Here is a 22,863-nt window from a genome sequence, read left to right on the forward strand (position 1 = left end):
TTTACACATGTCAATGGCCAGTAGCGAACCCATCGAACTCCTTTCAAAATTATATGGAGTTGAGGGTACGATGGGTTCGATGGATGAGTCTTCCATCACTTGCGGGTATCCAGTAGCTCAGTTTTGAAAGGTTCGAGAGGGCTAATGTAAGCACACGGTAAATGTTACGTACGGGTACAATGTCTGGTCATACGTGTTGTAGGATAAATCAAAGTATCAAACGAAGCTAGATAAGCGCTACTGAAAAAAATAAAATAAAAACATTTTAAAAACGCTTTTTTAAAAGCCGGAGGACATTGTCCGTACTCGCTAGTGTAACTTCAATTTTCTCTAGCGCACCTGGACCCGGTCTAGTGACTGACCGAATCATTTTTCCAAACAATTTGGAGCTGCTGAAGAAAATATGTTATTTTTCTATGTGTTTTATTTAAATCGGACAGTAAAAGTTTTGTTAAAGGTACACATATATACATGTTTGGACGCATTGCATCCATTTTCGCAATGGAAAACGATGAAAATAATACTTTATTTTGAGATTCAGCCCGACCATTCCCTCGATGACCAAAAAAAGCTTTCACCAGCCGCCGCCAGATGCGCTAGTGAACATCGAAATTACAATAGCGAGTACGGACAATATCCCCCGGCCTTAATTAATTAAAATCAAAATCAAGATTTGCCTTCAAAACGTGTTTTTAAACTATTTTTATTTTTATTTTTTTAATGTTTAAAATGAGTTCAAATGTAATTTTTATCATTAATCTGGCTCGTAAACAAACTTGACAATTCGAATATTTCGGACGAAGCAGAAATGTCGCGCGAGACGGGTAGCTCTGTTTGCAAAATTGAGCTACTTTTTGTCGCGCGCGGTGTTGTAGCTCTATTTCTCATAGATACACAAATATAAACACAACGCACGTGACTGCTAAGAGAAAGTCACAATGGTGAATTTTTATACATTATTGACAAAAGAATCGTTTACAAATCCTGGCTTCCAATTTTCTATCACTTTTTCGGCACTTTCGTCATTTCGGAACAATGGCATAAATTTATCTTTTTTAAAGCGATAAAGAGCATTCCGCACATTCCTATCCCACCTCCAAAGTAGCACATGCCGTTCTTGTTGCTTGAGGTCACTAACGGTGCTAGACAAATTTCGGACTACTGTACTGTCCACAAATTTGACCCATTCACCATCGATCAACACAATATCGGGTAAGGTTTTTGTGACTAGTTTAAGGATCTTCTCGCGGAAATATTCTGCCGATGAAAACGCAAGGTCGCTATCAGGACGAATGATCAATACGGTTGCTTCTTTGACCTGCAAAAAAAAGATATGGAAATGAGATTATGCCGTGCGATAACCAATGCATCCTTACTTACATTCATAATACGATGGGTAATTCTAGGACGAGATGTTAGATAGAGAGGGAAGCATAAATTGACAGCGATGCCAACGACAATTCCAATTTCCAGGCCCAAAAACAGACATGCTATAACTGTTACTAAAAAGGGCACCATATCCATTCTCTTTATACGCCACATTTCTGCTACAGCTCGATACTCAATGATGAATATCATTGCTGCAATGATGACTGCTGCCAATGTAGTTTTTGGAATGTAGAAAAAATAATCCGTCAGCAGTCCGAGCGCAAGCAAAACCAATGCGCCCGTAAATACACCACCAAATGGTGTAACTACTCCGCTGCTACTGTTAATCGCGGATCTGGCGAACGAAGCGGTTGTCGGTATGGAGGATATGAAGGAACTTGCCACATTGCAGCACCCAAGTGAAAGCATTTCTTGTGTTGCATCTACTAACCTTCCACGCGAAAATGCTTTTCCTATTGATACGATTTCGAGAATAGATATGAGAGGAATCGAAATCACAGACGATCCAAGGATGCGTAACATATCACCAAAGTCGTAATGTTTGCCATCATGCTCTGTTTCAAACGGAGGAAGTTGTATTGAGGGCAGGCCTGACGCCACTTTTCCGGTTAGTCTAAAAGGATACTTTTCTTGAGTGCTACAAATATATGCGAGCAATCCTCCGCTCAGCACGATCATGGCATTTCTCAGTAAGCAGATATATTTTGTGAATATTTTCCAAGCCCCTTTGCCGCGTCCCTTAATGAGCTGAAATAAATAATAAAGTGATATACAATGGCTGATTAGAGGCTTACGAGAGAGAAAATATGAAACATTAGTCAGTTACCAAACTTACCGTCAAAAGAATCAGTAGCGTCAGCGAACTAAATCCTAATACCGAGTCCCAAAGCCGTGTTTCGCCAATGTTTTCGTACAGATTGATCCAAGTGTCGACGAACCCAGAAGACTTTCCTGAAGAGGAAATTCCCATCAAAGACTTCAGCTGGCTGCTGATGATGGTTATTGCAGCAGCTGTAATAAATCCCGTGATCACTGGCATTGATATGAATTGCACCACAAATCCAAAGTTGAAACATCCCAGCAGGAGCATGATGCATCCTGATAAGAATGACAACAAAACGGCCCCAGCTGGTCCAAGGTCCAGCACAGGTTGTTGAACCATCAACGCCATTACGGCAGTTGGGGCGACCGTGATCTCTTTGACAGATCCTAGGAAAGCATAAATAAACGACCCCATGAAGTTCGAGTATAATCCATACTGGGGTTCCAGGTTGGCCACGGTGGCGTAGGCGATACTTTGGGGTATAGATGTAAGACCAACCGTAATGCCGGCAATAATATCAGATACCAGACTAGTAAGATTATAATTTGGTGCCCATTTTAAAAATGGGAGCCTGCGTAATGCCGTTTCTTTTGTCCATAAATTGTTGAACTGACGTACAATGTGATGCCCAAAGTTGGGAAAATGTTCTCGATGATCCAGACTGTCTGTAAACGTGTGTATATCTAATGAATTATTGAACTTTTCACCCCATCTGCGCAGTACGTACCTCGTCTTTCGGGTTCTATCGCTACATTCTCCTTCACCGTGTACAATGTGCTCTCCGTTGCTTCTGTGTTCATTGTGTTTCAAATCTGAAATAAGTCGTCAACTCTTCATTACAGCTCCGTTCTCTTTATAATCATAGATGCCGCAGGTTGTAAACCATCATAATTTCAATTGTTTGCAATATGAATTGAAGGGAAGAAGTGTGCCGAAGTTGGTAAGGAAGTTTTTACCTAAACGTATCATAAAGATATTCCGTTAATAACTACGGATGTCGGCAACGATGAGAGTGCGTTGATAGTATGGTTATAAAGAGTACCCAGCTTAGTATCGTTATCTTAGCCTTCATGATAAATACCGTCATAGTAGCACAAACAATTACATTATCACAATATAGGTCATTCCAATAAGACAGATTATGTATCAATCTGCCGTTGAACGCGTGCCGTACGCGAGATACAGTGTAGGCCCTAAGTTGCCTCTGAATTATTACACTTAAAGGAGTATTGAATTCCTTTAACAATTATAAAAATGTTTGAACCCATTACAATACGATTTGTGCACAAAGCAATTCTAAAACATGTTTCTTCTCAAATTACGTGTGGCTTGCAGAGAACGGAGGGCAATTGGCAATAAACAAACAAATGTTTTGTTGTTATTTTGAAAGCTGTCTTAAATAGCTGTCAAGATACGAGTACAGGCGGCTCTAGAATTACGCAGTTCCAAAAAATGTAGGGACTACTCCCCACCCAAGTGACATTTGCTCGAAACTGTTGTCCCATATATGCTCGATTAGTACTCGATACGCCTGAAATTGTGGATTTGTGTGTGATAAAGTGTGTTAAAAGCGCCAAGATTGGGTGTGCTCGTAAAAAAGATTTTCTTCTATCGATGAACGATGCTGCCGAGCACATTTAACATTCAAATCTTTGATTTTTGATGAAAAACAAAAGTTACTTTTGTGTAGCGTTATTTTATGAAAAATCGCTATTATTTAAGTATGAAATGGCTACATGGCCAACTATAACGATAGGAAACATCATTTTCGAGCAAATCTAGAAGAAAGCAACGAAAAAGCCGCATCACAGTTGATTTTAAAGGCCTTTTTTTAAATTCCCTTGAACTGGAAGATGAATGTAGTCGCAAGACTCAAAATCTCTATAAACAAATCTTACTAATCCCTTGAACTGGTGCAGTTTAAGGGAAGTTTCCCAAGCACCACAGATTAAGCTTAAACGACTGGAAAATCAAATATATATTAAAAAAAAGAAAGTTCCATAGCTTCATTGGTTTACTCAATAGATGGCGTATTACAACTCATCATTATATTGCTATCCTTTTCTTGCAATGTGTTTCAACAAGTTTCATCTTATCATGACCTATATACCCTTCTAACTTTCTGAGCAAAAATCTATATGAATGGTCGTGTGGCCAGATACGTGGATATCAACACCAACGACCATTACTCAAATCTCACTTGCTTCAGTGCTGGTGGTTTCAATTGGAGTTTAGTATTTAAACAATCGTATCGCCGTTCTAGTTCTAACAATGTATAATTTCAACGCAAAACCATACAATAGTACAGAGGGAATGAGAAAGCTCTTATCTAAGCGAGGAAGCTCCACTGGTTGTGCATCCCATCAACAGATGGCACCACCAGCTTTTTGCTATATTAAGAATGCATGAGTCGTTTGTTGTCTGCTAAACGAAGTCTTTCTATATTCCGTGTAGGTCGAGAGCTTAAGTCGTTTAGAACCCGTTTAGTGGTCGTTTAGTGGATTTGCGGCACTTTGGTTAAGGCTCCAGTTTAAGGGACTTTGCTCGCATTCCCGGCTATTCGTGCTCGAAAATGTTAATTACCCAATTGAAATTTTCAAGCACGAATTATTGAGAATTCGAGCTATTTTCCTTAAACTGACGCCTCAAACTTCCCTTAAACTGCATCAGTTTAAGGGAATTTAAAAAAAGCCCTTTAAAACACCTGTGATGCGTATGTTTTGTTTCTTTCTTCTAGTTTTGCCGGCAAATAACGTTTCTTATCGATATAATAGGTGATTTAGCCATTTTATACCCTAAAATATCGAATTTTCACAAAATAACACCCCACAGAGTTTTCTTGCATTCTTTATCGATTACCTACACTATGAATGTAAAATGAGCTGGACGTTATCGTGTATCGATAGAAGAAGGTCTAATTTACGGATACACAAAATCATGGCGCTTTTGACACTCTTGTTCACACACAAATCTCAGGCCTATCGAGTACTAGTCGAGCAGAAAGGTAAATACAATTTCGAACAATTTCACTTGGGCACCTTAAACTTCTTTTAAACTGCACCATTTCAAGAGATTTTAGAAAAAGTACTTTAAAATCAACTGTGATGCGGCTTTTTCGTTACTTTCTTCTAGATTCGCTCGAAAATGATGTTTCCTATCGTTATAGTTGGTCATGTTATACTTAAATATTATGAATCCATTTTATACTTAAATAATACCCATTTTTTATAGAATAACGTCACACAAAATTATCTTTTGTTTTTCATCAAAAATCATAGCTATGAATGAAAATTGAGCTCGACGGCATCGTCCGTCGATAAAGGAACTACTAATTTACGAACACACCAAATTTTGGCGCTTTAAACACACTTGATCACACACAAATTCTCAATTTCAAGCGTATCTAGTACTAATCGAGTAGATAAGGAAAAACAATTTCGAGCAAATGTCAATTGGGGAGCCCCGATATGCCCGGATGAACGTCGCTCTACTGTATCTCGAAATACAGGTGATCTCCGAGTTACGACTGTATTTGGGACCGAAAAAAATTCCCAAAGCAAGTCGTAAGTTTAAGGGCGGTGGCAACGCTGATCGGATGCGATTTTATCGGATGAGATTTATATGGGATTTGACAGATAACGTCGGACGTGCGATTTCGTCGTCCAACGTTATCTGTCAAATCCCATATAAAAATTTGACAGGCCATCCGATAAAATCGTATGCGAAAAAGCATTGCCACTGCTCTAAAGGTCGTATATCGAATTTATGTAAAATTAAAGTTATAATCGAAATTGAAGAATCGAAATCTATGATACAGTCTTTCGCCGAGTTACGCGACATTCGAGATACACTGCTTCTAGACGACCAACTTTTGTGCCGCGACAAATTTTCTGCGAGCTCTTTGTTCTAAAACAACAGCTGGAATCGCGAAAGAAATGATTTAAAATTAACAGTCGTTAAAAATTAACCAGAGTCGTTTAAAATTGCTAGAATTTGGCATCGCGGACGCATTGAGTTCATTTGTTAATTTTGCTCGATATCGCATATAGGCAAACACGGGGAAAAAATTCGAGCAGTATAATTAAACGACTGTTAATTTGCATCGCATACGTTCTTGACAGTCGTTTGTTTAACGACGGCATAAGACCAGTCGTTAAAATTAACAAATGAACTCAATGCGATCGCGATGCCAAATTCTAGCAATTTTAAACGACTCTGGTTAATTTTTAACGACTGTTAATTTTAGACCATTTCTTTCGCGATGCCAGCTGATGTTCGATACTGTATTGATTTTGCTAAAAAATTCATTAACAAGATATAAATATTCAAGATTGGTTAGTTGGAGAATATTTATGAATGTGTATGTTAGAATAATTTATAGAGGCTTTGACTAAAACATAGTTCTTTCGCCTAATTATTAATGTGTATAAAACGGCCATCAGTAAGAAATTTAAAAAAATACTACCTTTTTCCAAATGATGGCTTTTAACTGTCAATCGACAATCAAAATCGTCGTATCAATAAATCGTCGTATGTCGAGGGTCGCCTGTGCAGAGGTTTGAGATTCGCTTCGTGATTCAAATCACTAATCACTGCAGATTCCGATTCAAATAAACCTGCATCACGTTTATGGAGGAGCGCCGTCAAACATCTAGAAAAAAAAACACAAAACAAATACTTGTCATATTCCATGCAATTTTCATGTTCGATGCCTTGTTCGATTAGTGTCAGACCGTCGGCAAAATAATCATAAGGTACAACACTATTTGATTTATTTATTTATTCATTTATTTATTTATTCAATACGCAATAAGCATGCATGTTATATGTTTTTAAATAGTTTAATTATTTATTTGCATGACATACTCGCTACATCTCGAAACAGTCAAGAGCATTTTAGAGGCACACTTAATCCTTGTACTACTACGGGTGAAATGTCCTTGCTTGGAGTACAGATATATAATCTGTAGTTTTCCTTTCTTTAAACATTTCGAAGCGTTTATAATACTTGAGGCCGTGAAAACGTTTGTCGCCAAGCAAAATTTGTATGATATCACGAAGATAAGAAAACGAAATCGCTCTGTAGATTATAAGTATCACTAGCGTCTAGCTGCTGTAACATTTTATCTCCTGTACTCATACTGGAAGCAGTTCATTCTTCGGGACACAACTGTGACACTGGTAGACAACGTCTTTTGCTGTCTATTTGAAGTGCTAACCGATTTAAAGTGCTTTAATTTGTACTTGGCAACAGGTTAAACCAGTGTAACATTTTACTACAGTAAAAATGGAAAAACCAGGCGAAAAACCGTTATTGAAATCAGTGTTTACTGGAGGTATGTATCCTTGAGATAAATGGAATAGGTTCCGCAACACTGATTTAAATGTTCGTCCCGTATTTCGATAACATATGTATTCAGACAACGTTCAGATGGATTTTTTTTTTGTGTGACAAGGGCAAGAAATACAATTTAATACATGTTCTGTGCTTGTTAAGATCTTCAATACATGATAACTGTCACGAGTTTGCCAATTGCCAGCGAAAACTTTTTAAATTCTTCCGCACCACAAATCTCTACACACTAAATTTCTGATAAAGTTTCGCCTTTCGATCTGCATTAAACTCAATTCAATTTGCATTTAACAGCTAATTATCAATTTAAACTTTATGATGAAACTGTTCGTCCGTGAGTAAAAACTTTTTTCCACAGTTGGTGAAGCATGACATAAATGATTGTTGCTAGTTTTAAATCAGTTAGCAACGGCTGCTTGTAACATCGTTTGCAATGACTACGAATGCAAATAAGCCGTTTTGCTCTCAGAATGTAAAACGTCTTCGTTGCCAGCATACGCACAATACATACAGATTCAAGCAAAATGTTATAATAAAGTTCATCATACTAATTTAACCAATGTCATCTAGGTAGCTAGCAATTTATAAAATAAATGTACGTACAACTCAAAACTACATTAACAGTAAAAAAAACTCGAGACAGAGAGAGAGAGTTTGTCGAATACTCCACCGAAATACACTTAAGGCTTGAGTGTTACATACTTGCTTATTGTGGCGTGGTGTATATTTCATGGTTGCAGCCCATTGAAAGCGTGCGAGCTATAAATAAAAACGCGTAGGCTATTTTTGACCTTAGTCAACACACTTTGTTTTATCAACGTTGATAATACGATAAATATTTGCACATTCGTCTGGTGTACTTTTGGGTGGACGGATTTTTGTTTTATCGTCGACACATGTTGTTGCTGGTTCCACCAATAACTATCGTTTCACTTTTAAGTTTAACTACATTTACATCATAACTTTGAAATCCCCAAAACGACAATTTTTATGCTACTATCGTCAAATCATACGTACAACTTAAAAAAAAACCCGTCATCGGATCAAACGTTTGCTAGGCCAAACCACAATAAGATTGATTGTAATTATAATACTTTGCTGTTATTATAATACTTACCATTATTAATGGTTTACTGTATAAAGTATTGTTGTGAAGCTTATGGAAAAGTTCGACTGGCTGTTTTCGATTGATTTGATTGTATAAATCTAACGCCTTTTTCGCTTTTTATAAAAAAAATCAATGCACTGCCACGATCGTGAGAATGTTAAGAGTGAACACGAATTATTTGCATTTCTGAGCAGAAGCTTACGATCGACTAAAAGACAGCAAATATCAAAATGTATTACGAAGGGGTCGTGACAAAAAGCTCCAGCAGGTTTGTGAAGTTTTGTCATGGAAATCCCATCGGTGTACGATGGGAATTTTACTGATTGAAGCTGTAGCTGGTCGAATGCGTACTTGTCTGGTCATAGATTTTGAAAAAAACTTTATCTTATCCATAGATCATGTAAAGAAAATCTCATAAGGAATTGTGTGATGTTTTGTACCTAGCTCTTGTTTGTTTAGTATTGTTTGCTACTCCAATATAGCATATATAACAACAAATTGAACACTATAGATTCTTTAGCATGTTTACCGTTTACTGAGCTTTAACAATAACTGTTGAGTAAGTCGGCAAATCGAAAAGTATTGAGATTAATTCTGCTGAGAAAAAAAGTTTCAGTTAATAAAAAAAAATAATATGTTGCAGTAAATAAAATTCCCTTATATAATAGCACTGAAAGAGTTTCAAAGCAAACATTAGCTATTTCGATTGAAAATGTAGATATACATGAATAATAAATATTTTGCAAGCTACTTTGAAAGCAGCCCTCGCACGATGCGCGGAAGTATTTAGCGCCAATTCTGGGCATGACGGCAGCTGATATAACGGGCAGTGCACAGCGCAGCTGGCGTTCAGTATAGTGTTGTATAGTTCACCAGACAGTATTGAAACACATGATCGGGGAATTTTTATTTAGAAAATGATCAGTTAATCATACCTTCCCGCTCCTGTCCCATTAATCCATTGTTGTTGAGTTGTTGATTGTCGTGTAAATGTAACTTTAGATCACGTGGCAGGGTAGTTGTGTTTTTGTGTCACACATGAACTGCATTATTAGCAAACATGCACTGTTACATCTGATCAGGAAAGACACCTTTTCATTAGTGGTAGAAACAGTATGTATGTATTCTATGTATGCGGTAGAAAAAAAACGCATTAAAAAAGTTTATAATTTTTACTTTTTTGGTTTCTTAAAACAGTATTGTTTAAACAATACTTAATGTAGAGGAGCTTAGTGATAAACGGTGATTGGTGTAAGTGTTGATTAACAGTAGGAAAATTACAAGTTATGGTTGGTTGTGCGCTGGAACCGAAAATGGCAGTACATTGCGTGACGTTATCGGAACTAGAAGAACGTAAACAAAAGCAACTTAATGGTAGGTTCCACAATGTGGCGATTATGAACGTGAGATGCATCGTAATCGATGTGCGAGTTTATGCCTTTGGAACGATAGAATTCACACTTCAATGGTTCAATGGTTGACCTTGACATTGATAAGGGCAGTAGCATCATGCTTTGTTGGGGAAGTTTATTGTTTTTGTTCTGTTTTTTTTTATTAATATTATTGTATCTCATTTCCCAACAGAAAACGGCGATGTAGAAGAGGATTGCAGCGAGAAATTTCCATCAGTGGGACCAATGCTGACCTCGAAACTGGGAGGCTTTTGCAACCGAAAATTTATCTTCAAACGTCTGCCAATTCTGCAATGGTTGCCGGCGTATGAAGCAAGATTCCTGCTAGAAGATATCGTTGCTGGACTATCTGTTGGTTTGACTGTGATACCACAAGGGATTGCTTTTGCTGTGATGGCCAACCTGGAGCCCCAGTATGGACTGTATTCAGCATTTATGGGATGCTTTGTATACTGTGTGTTTGGAAGCTGCAAGGATCTTACTATCGGCCCAACGGCAATCATGGCACTTATGGTGCAAGTTTACGTAGGCAGTCTTGGAGCAAACTTTGCCATATTGTTAACTTTTCTGACAGGATGTATTATTTTAATGCTTGGTTTACTAAACTTAGGTATGTATAGTAGAAATAACTATGTAAACAACACCATCTCAAACTTGACATGCTTGGAATCGGACGCAGGATTTTTGGTGCAATTCATATCGATGCCTGTGACTGCCGGTTTCACGTCTGCAGCGGCCATAACGATTGCAAGTGGACAGGTGAAATCCCTGCTCGGATTGCCAGGTCGGTCTAACGAATTCGTCGATTCATGGATCAATGTGTATGAACACATTGGTCAAACTAAGCTGTGGGATGCGGTGCTGGGATTTACTACAATTGGTGTACTTTTACTACTGCGAAGTTTGCGGAGCAAATGGTCCCTAATGGGTAAATATCTTGCACTTTCACGAAATGCAGTCGTAGTCATTGGAGGTGCAGCGTTGGCGTATTACTGTTCTACCTTTGGATCTAAACCTTTCTCCTTGACTGGTACGTGTTTTTTGCTTTGAACCAGAAAAAAGATGCAAAAACTATAACAAAATTGTACATCTATCATTTCAGGAACGGTTACTCCAGGACTTCCTCCTATAAAATTGCCACCGTTTACCACAGTGCTTAATAATCAAACGCTCGCTTTTAATGAAATGACATCAATGCTCGGCTCATCAATCATTGCACTTCCATTGATTGCTATTCTGGAGACGATTGCAATCGTTAAAGCATTTTCGAAGGGAAAGTCGATTGACGCCTCACAGGAATTAGTCGCACTGGGAATGTGTAACATTTTTGGATCGCTTGTATCGTCCATGCCGATCACCGGATCGTTCACTAGAACGGCGGTGAACAATAACAGCGGTGTCAGGACGCCTCTAGGTGGGATAGTAACCGGTGTATTAGTGCTGCTGTCTCTGGGTCTATTAACCGACACCTTCTACTTTATACCGAAAACCGTGCTGGCAGGGGTGATGATAGCTGCAATGTTTTTCATGATAGAATTTCATGCGGCTTTAGAGATATGGCGAACAAAGAAGGTGGACATAATACCATTTATGGTGACTTTAGTTTCCTGTCTACTGCTTGGCTTGGAGTATGGTATGTTGATTGGAATAGCTTTGAATATCTGTTTTGTTCTATACATGACGTCAAGGCCTAACATTGACCAGGCACTTCTTCGTACGAGTTCTGGCATTGAGGCCATGGTCGTGAAACCGGATCAGAGCCTTATCTATTCGTCTATTGAATACCTGAAGCACGAAGTAGTAAAACGTACGGATAAGACTCAAGTGACTACTGTGATAATCGACGGTAGCAATGTCAGCTACGTCGATTCTACGGCCGCAAAAATCTTCTCAAGCACTATTGAAGAATTAGCGCTGAGAGGACGCACAGTATTACTGTGGAACTGGAATCGTTCGGTGAGGTGCACGTTGATACGATTAAACAAGGTACAATTCCATCCTCTATTTAAGAATGGAGGATTAGAACAATTAGACAAGGAAATCTGTAACGAAAGCTTACCCTAGTAAAAAAAATATAGGTTCGTATGTTCTTGTTTGAAGAAGAGCAATAGTACATAACAAAAGTGGCAATAAGTCAGGTGAAATTAACGTAATTGCTGAAAACTCAGAAAAAAAGGTGATTATTGTTTAATTCTTTACGACGTGTTTTAAAAGTTCTTAAAAAACTGTTTTGTTAGACACAAAAGCTTTGTCAATAATAAGACGTTAAAGGGGTCCTAGCTGTGCACGAAGCATTATTTTCGTTGGTTTCTTTTGTTTCGCTACAGTATTGTGTGAATAAGCTCACGCATTAACAGTGTGTAAAAATAAAATATTTTTCAAACGATACCAATTTTGTTAAAAAAATGAAATTGTTAAGATAGCTTAAGAATTGAACAGTACCAATCAAGATTCATGATTGAAGAAATAACAGGCGGTATTCTCACGATAACACACTAAAACTTATCTTCTGATTGGCTGCTACATCGAAAACATATCTTATGATGAAGGCCTTAAACATCACAAAGAGTAGGTTGTCTGCAATTACTATTGAACAAGATATGTCCTTCTGAAGTGTGTAAATGGTGCATGCTACTTGAATCATTGATAAGCTTGTGAGCCTGACTCTGCAATTGTGTTTGCGTGTATAACACTAATGCAAGATTGCTGCTATTAGGAACTTAATAAACTGTTTATTGTCGTCTATATGTCCTTTATGAGGACTGTGTATATAAACACTGGAAAAGCTTTGCAATGCGACTATTAGTATGATAGAACTTAGTTGACTGGGTTCATGTCAAACACATACACACTCATAGTAGGCGGTTTTTGTGATTGTTGTTTTTGAGAATTGTTTTTTTTCAGGATTGCACAATTATTGTTGTAAATAGAAGGAGAAATTATATAAACATCTCCTGCGAAATCTAATGGTGTATTATTTCTTTTTTTATGTGCACTTGTGTGAAGTGTGGAAAACAGTATCGAAGCAATAATTTTGTTAGAGACGCGTTGAATATTGGTTGAATTTTCAGAATCAGCTGTAAACCAATGAAAGTAAACCCGTGGTAAACAACAACAACAACAACAGCACAACAACAAAAACAAGAAAATTCCAACGTTATAGACGCCTAACTTGAAGATGCCACTCGCAAGCAAAGCAAACGGTTAGTAAAGTATTCCTTTCAGCAATTATAACAAACTCTATGATTGAGTGATTTAGCGAAATATTTTTGCTTTTTGAATTTTGCAGGTGAAGACATACGTGAAAGTTTCCCACAGCCTATGGAAATAATATATACCTGCACACGAGGATTCTTTACACGCAAACAATTGTTCAAACGTTTACCTATTCTTCAGTGGCTCCCGTCATATACATTGCAATATCTAGTAGATGATATTGTGGCCGGGCTTTCTGTTGCGCTGACAGTTATACCACAAGGAATTGCTTACGCAGCTATAGCCAATTTAGATCCGCAATATGGATTGTATTCAGCATTTATGGGGTGTTTCATTTATTGCATTGTAGGAAGCTGCAAAGATGTAACAATTGGACCTACTGCAATAATGTCGCTCATGATAAATGCACACGTGGGAAATAGTGGACCAGAATTCGCAATACTCTCGGCATTCGTCACTGGATGTGTGGTTCTATTGCTCGGCATACTTAATTTAGGATTCCTCGTGCAGTTCATTTCGTTTCCTGTTACGGTTGGATTCACTTCTGCCGCAGCTATAACAATTGCCAGTGGACAAGTGAAATCTTTAATTGGGATTTCTGGACAATCGAACGAATTTTTAGACTCTTGGATAAATGTATTCCAACATGTTCAAGACATCAGATTGTGGGATAGTGTGCTTGGTGTCTCCACTATCATTGTTCTACTGATATTGATGCAAATGAAAAACCTCAAAGGAAACATTTTTTGGAGGATGTTTGGGAAGTATGTGGCTCTCTCAAGAAATGCGATAGCAGTAATAACTGGGGCTTTCCTCGCTTATAGTCTGAGCGATATTCGAAACTCGCATCCTTTTCTGCTCACTGGAAATGTGACCCCTGGCTTGCCACCAATTCAGCTTCCACCGTTCAGCACCACCATAGGCGAGCAATCGTACAGTTTTTCGGAAATGATTGCCAAACTAGGTACTTCTATCATAACCTTACCGCTCATTGCCGTCTTAGAATCGGTTGCTATCGCTAAAGCCTTTTCAAAAGGCAAACCTATTGATGCCACGCAGGAAATGATAGCTCTCGGTATAAGCAACATTGCTGGTTCGTTTGTGTCATCCATGCCTGTTACGGGATCATTTACGAGATCTGCAGTGAACAATAACAGTGGAGTTCGAACACAGCTTGGAGGTATCACTACCGGAATCGTCGTACTTGTTGCCCTTGGATTGCTTACGAAAACGTTCTACTACATCCCAAAAGCATCGCTAGCAGGAGTCATAATAGCGGCGATGCTCTTCATGGTTGAATTTCAAGCAGCTGCGGAAATTTGGCGCACGAAACGTATAGACTTTATTCCAATGATGTGTACGATGGTGGCTTGTTTACTTCTTGGTCTAGAGTACGGTATGATTGTCGGTATTGGAATTAACGTGTGTATTGTTCTGTACCAAATATCACGACCATCTATTGAGACGATGCCTTTGACAATCGATGGAATTTGCGTCCTAGTCGTCCAACCCGACCAGAATCTGATGTATTCATCCGCGGAATATCTGAAACATCAACTTCTTAAGCAAGCAGATAAGCATCAGTGTCAATTTATCGTTCTCGACGGATTGCACATAAATTCGGTGGACACTACTGTAGCGAAAGCACTCGTCAGTATGACGCACGATCTGGAGCATTCAGATCGGAAAATAGTGTACTGGAAATGGAACCGTTCAGTACAATGTACTCTACTCAGAATGGATAGAACTTTGTTTCAGAAAACTTTTAGACACGAAGAAAGCATAGACGTAATAATCAAGGAGCTCATTGCTCAACAAACACCAACCAGAAGTGCTGTTTAGGAAGAATTTCATTTGATTCAAATTTAAATGCCCTTGAAAATCAGACTATTGAGACGTAAGCAACATTTTTATGAAATAAAATGAAAATTTGTTTTATATTAAATTGATTTGTTTAGATTTTAGTTGAACCATTGTAAAGCAATAGTAGATACATGTCCAAGTAAATATACACACACTGTTGTTATTTTTGTTAGTGGGGAGTGCCCTCTTGTAGGCGGCCTTGCAGCTTGCTGGTTGGGCCTCCTTCTCTCAGGAGATAGGGACTGTCACCTAGAGACGAAGTAAGCTCGAAGAGGTTACTCCCCCACGAGCCGAGCCGAGAGATAGACGTGAGTGGGTCTCCGTATAAGTTTTGTATACTACAGTAGAATGTCGATTATCCGGGGGCGGATTAACCGTCGGACGGCTTAACCGTGCGCATAAATGTGACAGCTGTTCAAACATACGGCGAAAATTTGCAGCGATAGTCAAGTGGGCAACCAGTTTTTTGTGCAACTTTGTAGTGTGTAGTGTTGTTTTTGAAATTCAGTTTTGTTCATGAACAGTTGTTAAACCTATAGTTATTGAGTAAAATAATATTCTACTAACGATTAATCGATTGATTGAAAGTGAATTAATCATAAAACTAGTGAATTTTATAATTGTTATATGAATTTAACATTTCTTGGACGATTATCCGTGCAAATCGATTAACCGGCATCCGTCCGGTCCCGAGCTGCCCGGATAATCGACGTTCTACTGTATAAGTTTTTATGTTTTAAGCAGACGAGCACTATTATAGCATTTGGCTATGAATCAAACTCACCGTAATGGTTTGCTGGCGGAGTGGGGGGATATTCGAGATCCCTCGACTACTTGGCTTATTGCCACGTGAGTACAGACAGGCCTTGACCGGCAGCGGTTGTTTTGCCAAAAGAAGAACATCTGCCTTAATCCCGTGTCGCCAAAATTAGAAATTAATAAAATATTCTCTTCAAATGCGTTGGTCGTTAAATTAAAACAAAGTGATACAGGGTTTTAAATCATATAAGGAAATAGTTCTTTGGAATCATATCATATATAAGGAAATTTTGCAAATCGGTAGGGGAATATAGCAATCATGCTGTGGAAGTTTGCAAGCATATAGGGGAGTGTTGCAATCGACTAGGAAAATTTTGCAATCATACTGTGGAGCTGTCATCAGACTGTGGGTGCCGGTAAAAAGCTTCAACATCGACTACTATACATACTGTTGTATATGCTGGAATTACCATCCACGGGGCCCCGCGGCCGCTCAGTCCGTGTACCGTTAAATCTGCCACTGGCATTAATCGACAAGAATGCAGTGCGCGCCCGTATGCTGCGGCATGAAACCCTTCAGAACGTGGAGCACTACAGACGACTGAGATCACAATAAACCCTGTTCTTCCAGACCAAACAGTGCCGTTTTGAAGAGTCAGATGAACAGCTGCTGAAGCAGCTAGCCTAGTCGGGAGACACCCGCTTGTTCTGCAGGAGATTGAATGAGGCGCGGAGCGGGTTTGCTCCTAAAACCGCAATGGGTCGGGATGCGGAAGGAAATCTCCTGACAGACGAGCGGGAGGTGATCGAAAGTTGGAAGTGCTACTACGAAGAACATCTGAATGGAGCAGAGGCAGGAGAGGCTGGCACAAGTGGCAGAACAAGGCAACCACCACAGCAGCAGCTCAGCAGTAACAACAGCGACAGCATTGGCGCAGACAACAGCATCAGTGCAGACGACGAAGTGCCCCCGCCATCTCTGAATGAAATTGCCAGCGCAATCAAGCAGTTAAAGAGCAATAAGTCTGCTGACAGTGATGGACTGGCGGCCGTGCTCTTCAAGATGGTGCCGGAGAGGCTTATCGTCGAAATGCATCAGCTGATCGTGAAAGTCTGGGAGCAGGAGGAACTACCGGAGGAGTGGAAGTTGTGTGTTGTTCACCCAGTATACAAACTGGATTATTACAATTCTCGAGCCATAACGGTCCTTAATGCCGCCTACAAGATCCTGTCCCAGATCCTGTTCTGCAGACATGTGCTCCTTGCTACAATTTTTATCAGCAGCTACCAAGCTGGGTTTGTATATTTATTTGTATATTTATTAAATGATCGACGGACCTCATAAGCCTACTCGATATATATAAGAGTACAATACGAATATAACATATATTTTTACATAGAATGACGCATTTACACAACAATAACAAGGGCGCTATACATTTGCTATCAATCATTTGCTATAGTCATGCCGGGCTCATACGCATCAGATGCCGCAATCAGAGCAAGACATATGCGCAAGAACGGGTCGTCGGAGGCGAAAGCGGTCCTTGTGTGGACAGCATCGCCCGAGGGAGGAGGGTTCTTGCACGTATAGCTGTATCAATAAGAGCAAAGCCGGACAATCGATGCTACCGTTGAGAAGCCCGGCGATGAATACCAGTCTAGCATTTCGTATCCGGTCGTCGAGTTGGAGTAAGTTGTGCAACAAACACCTTGTTTTGTAGTCATTGTTACTCCCCCACGAACGGAGCGCGAAACGGGTAGCCCGACGCTAGATGGACTCCAAACCCCCCGAGCAGAGGAGGGCCACCACACAACGCTGGCATACTCCAGCACTGACCGAATAAGAGCGCAATAAAGAGTTTTTGCGCAGATTGGGTCAGAGAGCTCGCGAGTCATGTTAACGACTAAACCTAACAATTGACTGCATCTTGTCACAACATGATCAAGGTGTTGCTCAATCGTGAGTTTCGCGTCTACGAAAACAACCAAGTCTTTGACACAATCGGCTCTCTGCAAAGTTTGCCCGTTTAGCGTGTAGTCGAAATGCACTGGAGTGCGCGAACGGCTGATGGTGATGGTAACACACTTATCAACACAAATGGTTAAGGAGTTGGCAGCTACTAACGAATTGCATAAGGTTTTTGGTTGTTGGTCTGTTAGGGACAAATCCGTGCTGATACGGGCTGATGTAATTACAAGCCGCTCTATCTACAAGCCGCTTAAGCACTATCGCAACGGCCGCTAGCGATGTAATGCCGCGATAGTTAGAAACCTCATTCTTGCAGCCTTTCTTATGAATTGGTGTTAACCACGAGACCTTCCAAGAGACAGGGAAGGTGCATAAACGTAGCGATTCCGCGAAGATTTTTGCAAGTAATGCACGCTCAGTTTTTTTTCTATATTACGTAGGTGTTGCGGTGGCAGATTCAATTATAACGTCGATAAAGTGCGTGGACGCTGTTGTAGTAAATCCGAAAAGCAGGACACCTTCGATCACGCATGCAATTAGTGTTCTCACGCACACCGTGCCCGGCAGGCCAAGATGCTGGGTTAAGCGCTTTACTAAGAACACTCAGGGAGTTAGGAACCGTTCCAGCTTTTAATAGGCTAAAAGCGATTACGTTCGGGGTGTCCAGCTGCGAACTAAACATCGAGACAACTTGTTCTATGGTGACGGACGCAGCCAGTCTTGATAGATGCAGTCATAAATAATCGGTATTTGGTATCTTTGAGACAGTTGGTATTGAAGCTGATGTGGTAATGGTGCCTGCGATTATTTATTTATTTTATTTATTTACATAACTGCTGTCTAAATTGAATTTTTAACAACATACCTATTAACTAAACTTATTAAATATTCGCTCGGAGGATGGATCGGAAGGATGGTGATGGTGAGGAGAGGTGATGTTCAAACAAATGGGCGCAGGAATTAAAGAATCTCACAGCACGTAATAAAGCGTCATTTAAACCAACTGAAGTGCGCCGATTTGGAATAAATAAAGGAGCACAAGGGCGTAAGGAACGGGTTGGAACATAGAAATGCAGAGATGAAAGAATGATTTGTGAATCCACCGCATTAGATATGAGCGAAGCAACAAACATAATTTGGGAAATGTGACGGCGTTTCTCCAATGAGTCAAGATTCAACAGATGGCATCTTTGCTCATAGTGGTATCTGACGTGTAGCCGGGTATTTTGCTGACCATATACCGAGTACATGATCTTTGCACTCTTTTTATGCGGTTTATGCAATTAACGTATATGAGCTGGGACACCAAACAACAACACAGTATTCCAAAATAGGTCTTACTAACGAACAATATAACGCTTTTAAACACAGAGGGTCGGTTATGCGGATTGAAAAACGTTTTATCATACCGATTGTTTTACGAGCCTTATTAACGGTAACGTCAATGTGATCGAAGAATGATAACCTGCTATCGAAAGTTGCACCAAGATCTTCTAACGAGAGTACGCGATTTATTGCGATACCTTAGAGGTTATAACCAATCGTAACGGGACATCGTGAACGACTGAATGACATGACATTTTTCGGGGCATAGAACTAGCTGGTTAGATGAGCACCATGATGTAAATCGGTTGAGCGTGTTTTGGAGCGATACGCAGTCAACAACAGACGATATAGATTTAAAAATCTTTAGGTCATCTGCATAACAAAGAAAAATAATCGTGTGGAATGACAGAGTTAACATCATTAATAAATAAAACGAACAATAAAGGACTCGACACACTACCTTGAGGCACTGCCGATTTGGATGAAAAGGATTTGGAAAAGTAGGAGTTAAGTTTAACACGAAAAGAGCGATTGCTAAGAAACAAATCAAGCCAACGAATGTGAGAGTCTATGAAACCCATTTTGGATAGCTTCGCAAGAAGGATAGTCAAAGACTGCTTTAAAGTCAGTATAAATGATATCAACCTGAGAACCGCTTTCTAAACTAGAGATGATAACGGAAATCAAGGAAATAAGGTTTGTCAAGGTAGAGCGTTTAGGAAAGAAACCGTGTTGCTGAGGTATAATGCAGTTTCTTACAATAAAGAGGATATATGAGTGAACTGTAGATTCAAGTATTTTTTAGCTTGCACATAGGATGCAGATTCTTCGCCACCATCAGGATGCTCGGTTCGCCGTACAGCTCAGCAAGCTCGTGGTTCATCCTTCCTCTCCACACTCCATGCTCGAACACACCGCCATAGATAGTCCGGAGGATGCGTCGCTCAAACACGCCCATGAAGTCCATAATATGCACGATTTCCCTGCACAATGCGTCTCCGGATTTCGCTGCTGATGTCGTTGTCCGAAGTAACGACCGTCCCGAGATAGCAAAACTCCTTTACCCCCTCGAGACTGTCGCCGTCAATTAATACAGGAATCAGGAATTAGAACAGTATCTTGACAGAATCTTGTAGACGGCATTCAAAACTGTGATGGCTCGAAAATTCGAGCAATCCAGCCTGTCGCTCTTTTTGTAGAATGGGTAAATGACACTCAGCTTCCACTCCTCCGGTAGTTCCTGCTGCTCCCAGACTTTCACGATCAGCTGATGCAATTTGACGATAACTCTTCAAAACGGCGCTGCTTGGCCTGCAGGAGTCGGGTTTGCTGTTTCATCGGCGAGGGGCATCGCAGCGATGTTGTTGTCGGCCGATAGCGCTTCCCCGAGTGCTGTCGCATATCCCTCCAGCACATCAGCACACTTCAACCGGTCCAGGTTGAGCCTTGGAGTGGGCTGACTCCGTTGGTTGTTAACCACGGAGAGTTTCTGGCGCAGTTTACCATTACCAGTAAATGATCTGGGTCGACGTTTGCGCCTTTATACGTTTTAACGTCGATAATATCCGAGAAGTACCTTCCGTCAATCAGAACGTGGTCGATTTGGGACTTTGAATCACCCCTCGGGTGTCTCCAGGTGTAACTATGGCGGTGTGCATGCTGGAAGCAGGTGCTGCGGATGCTCATGTGTCAAAGTTCATCAGCCTGAGGCCGTTGTCGTTTGTCGGCTGGTGGACGCTGAAGCTTCCGATCGTTATTTATATGCCTCCTCCTGTCTGACCTGAGTATTAAGGTCTCCGATGACGACCTTCACGTCATGTTTAGGGCAGCGGTCGTACTCCCTCTCCAGCTGCGTATAGAAGGCCTCCTTCTCGTCATCGGTGCTCCCAAGGTGCGGATTGTGCACATTTATAATGCTCAGGTTGAAGAATCAGACACGAATTCTCAACCTGCACATTCGCTCATTGATCGGCCACCACCCGATCACTCTCTGTAGCAAAGTGGGTATAGGGACTAGGTGGGCTTATAGGTTTGGCGGGAAGGCCATATTGGACGAACGAATGACAGGAGGGGATTCGATTGTGATACGTAGTTTTTCACCTACACTACGACACATCAACCAAAACAGCCATTGGAATTCACACGCATACATCAACAAATGATCGAATCCCCTCCTGTCATTTCGTTTTCATTTTTCTACAGCACGGCTGTCAAATTGATCGGGATAAGCCCACCTGTATAATGAATCCACTTTGCTCTGTAGCATCACACCCAGCACCATGAACGCAGTACCGAGCTCGCGGGTCTCTCCACCGCTTTGGTAGATCGTGTAGTTGCTACGGTACTGGCGCACCGTTACGCCTTTCCAGCATACCTCCTGAAATGCTACTACAGTGGAGCGCCGTTTATCCGGGCTTCTCGGGACTTGACCTCGCCCGGATAAGCGAATAACACGGATAATGAGTAAAAAGATATATTTTATCACCAATTCCTGGTTATGTTTTGGAATTTTTCTTATTTTTTGATAAAAATAACCCAGTTTTTACTAACTTCATGTTTTTCCAAAGAGAATATTTAAAATTTGCCATGCATTATATTGTTTTTGTAATGACAATGTGCTCTTATAACCGCTTTTTCAAATATCCTCCTCATAACGCAATGTCACTTTTGTATTGAACTGTCATTTCTCAACAGCACGGATAAACGGAAATCCGGATAAAAGGTACCCGGATAAACGGCGCTCCACTGTATATTGAAACCGCTAAAAATATGGAAATCACTAAAAACCTTTAAACGAATGTTCACCCATGGGCAGGGATCCCAAAAATAAGTTTAATAGCCAAAATAGACAGTATCCTTTGCATCTGTCAAACATTACAAACTAAACACAAATGCCATGGTGCCATCTATCCTACGGTGCATGGCAAAAATAACACGAATAAGATTCGCCAAAGTCTGCTCGATTTTTCGTTGCCATGGGAAACGATGATTTTGAGAGTTTTCAAGCAGAAATCGTTCCATCGAAACGCAGCTTTTAATAGAATTTTCTAAGGCCGCAAATACACGACGCGCGTAGATCCAGCCATAGAAATGAAATGTCATTCGAACGCGCTACCGCGGAAACGCAGAGATGATCAGCTGGATATCTCTGCGGAGCTGTTATACGCGTTTGAACGCGCCCGCGGAAACGCGCGTCGTGTATTTGCGGCCTAACAGAATAGCGGCCTCAGCACAATTTTTCGATAAAAAAAATTCGATCGATCCGGCTGTCATGTGGGTGTCATTTGACACTCATTTCGCCGCGAAGGTGTTCATCTTAACGGTCTTTTGAAAAACTGGTATACCATGACACTCACGAGCAAAATTAACAAAAAAGCAAAAAATCCGCAATGCATTGAGCTGCGGAAATTTTCGAATATCAGAATAATTCCATAAATCAAGGTTTATGTTTTTGAAAAAATTGTAAAAGCATGTTGGTAATTGCTTTAATTTTTAAAAATGTTTTGGGTGATAAAAAATCATTTATTAATTATTTAAAAAAAGGCTAGCCTAAACTAAATACTGAACTCGATGAGAAACGACTTCATGTAGGGGTATGAAAGAAATAGTTATACTGTCAGTTTTACGTAAACTTCTATCGAT

General features: G+C 40.2%; 3 protein-coding genes across 13 annotated transcripts; 2 read left to right on the forward strand and 1 right to left on the reverse strand.

Annotated features, from left to right (window-relative positions):
* Positions 1-920: 920 nt before the first annotated feature.
* On the reverse strand, positions 921-8,828 carry LOC1275897 (sodium-independent sulfate anion transporter). 6 transcript variants are annotated; one of them, XM_061650349.1, is made up of 6 exons: positions 8,683-8,828; positions 6,678-6,863; positions 2,940-3,024; positions 2,225-2,877; positions 1,381-2,136; positions 921-1,318 (listed from the first exon to the last, which is right to left on the reverse strand). In XM_061650349.1, the coding sequence occupies exons 3-6, from the start codon at positions 3,010-3,012 to the stop codon at positions 950-952; spliced, it is 1,851 nt and encodes a 616-aa protein (XP_061506333.1). In that variant the 5' UTR covers positions 3,013-3,024; positions 6,678-6,863; positions 8,683-8,828; the 3' UTR covers positions 921-949. The 6 variants fall into 6 exon arrangements, with proteins under 6 accessions (XP_061506333.1, XP_061506334.1, XP_061506332.1 ...); XM_061650350.1 differs by lacking the exons at positions 6,678-6,863; positions 8,683-8,828 and adding an exon at positions 3,294-3,646; XM_061650348.1 differs by lacking the exons at positions 6,678-6,863; positions 8,683-8,828 and adding an exon at positions 3,294-3,645 and having other exon boundaries at positions 2,940-3,168.
* LOC11175665 (sodium-independent sulfate anion transporter) lies at positions 7,271-13,234 on the forward strand. 6 transcript variants are annotated; one of them, XM_061650353.1, is made up of 6 exons: positions 9,497-9,790; positions 9,871-10,047; positions 10,258-10,695; positions 10,765-11,115; positions 11,188-12,071; positions 13,092-13,234. In XM_061650353.1, exons 2-6 carry the CDS (start codon positions 9,960-9,962, stop codon positions 13,146-13,148), a joined length of 1,818 nt encoding a protein of 605 aa, XP_061506337.1. In that variant the 5' UTR covers positions 9,497-9,790; positions 9,871-9,959; the 3' UTR covers positions 13,149-13,234. The 6 variants fall into 6 exon arrangements, with proteins under 6 accessions (XP_061506339.1, XP_061506338.1, XP_061506337.1 ...); XM_061650356.1 differs by having other exon boundaries at positions 13,157-13,234; XM_061650355.1 differs by lacking the exons at positions 9,497-9,790; positions 9,871-10,047; positions 13,092-13,234 and adding exons at positions 7,271-7,393; positions 7,467-7,548 and having other exon boundaries at positions 11,188-12,473.
* Positions 13,157-15,336, forward strand: LOC1275894 (sodium-independent sulfate anion transporter). The gene is made up of 2 exons (XM_061650357.1): positions 13,157-13,288; positions 13,375-15,336. The coding sequence occupies exons 1-2, from the start codon at positions 13,264-13,266 to the stop codon at positions 15,141-15,143; spliced, it is 1,794 nt and encodes a 597-aa protein (XP_061506341.1). The 5' UTR covers positions 13,157-13,263; the 3' UTR covers positions 15,144-15,336.
* The last annotated feature ends 7,527 nt before the right edge of the window (positions 15,337-22,863 follow it).

This window comes from Anopheles gambiae, chromosome 2 (assembly GCF_943734735.2).
Source record: "Anopheles gambiae chromosome 2, idAnoGambNW_F1_1, whole genome shotgun sequence".
NCBI lineage: Eukaryota > Metazoa > Arthropoda > Insecta > Diptera > Culicidae > Anopheles > Anopheles gambiae.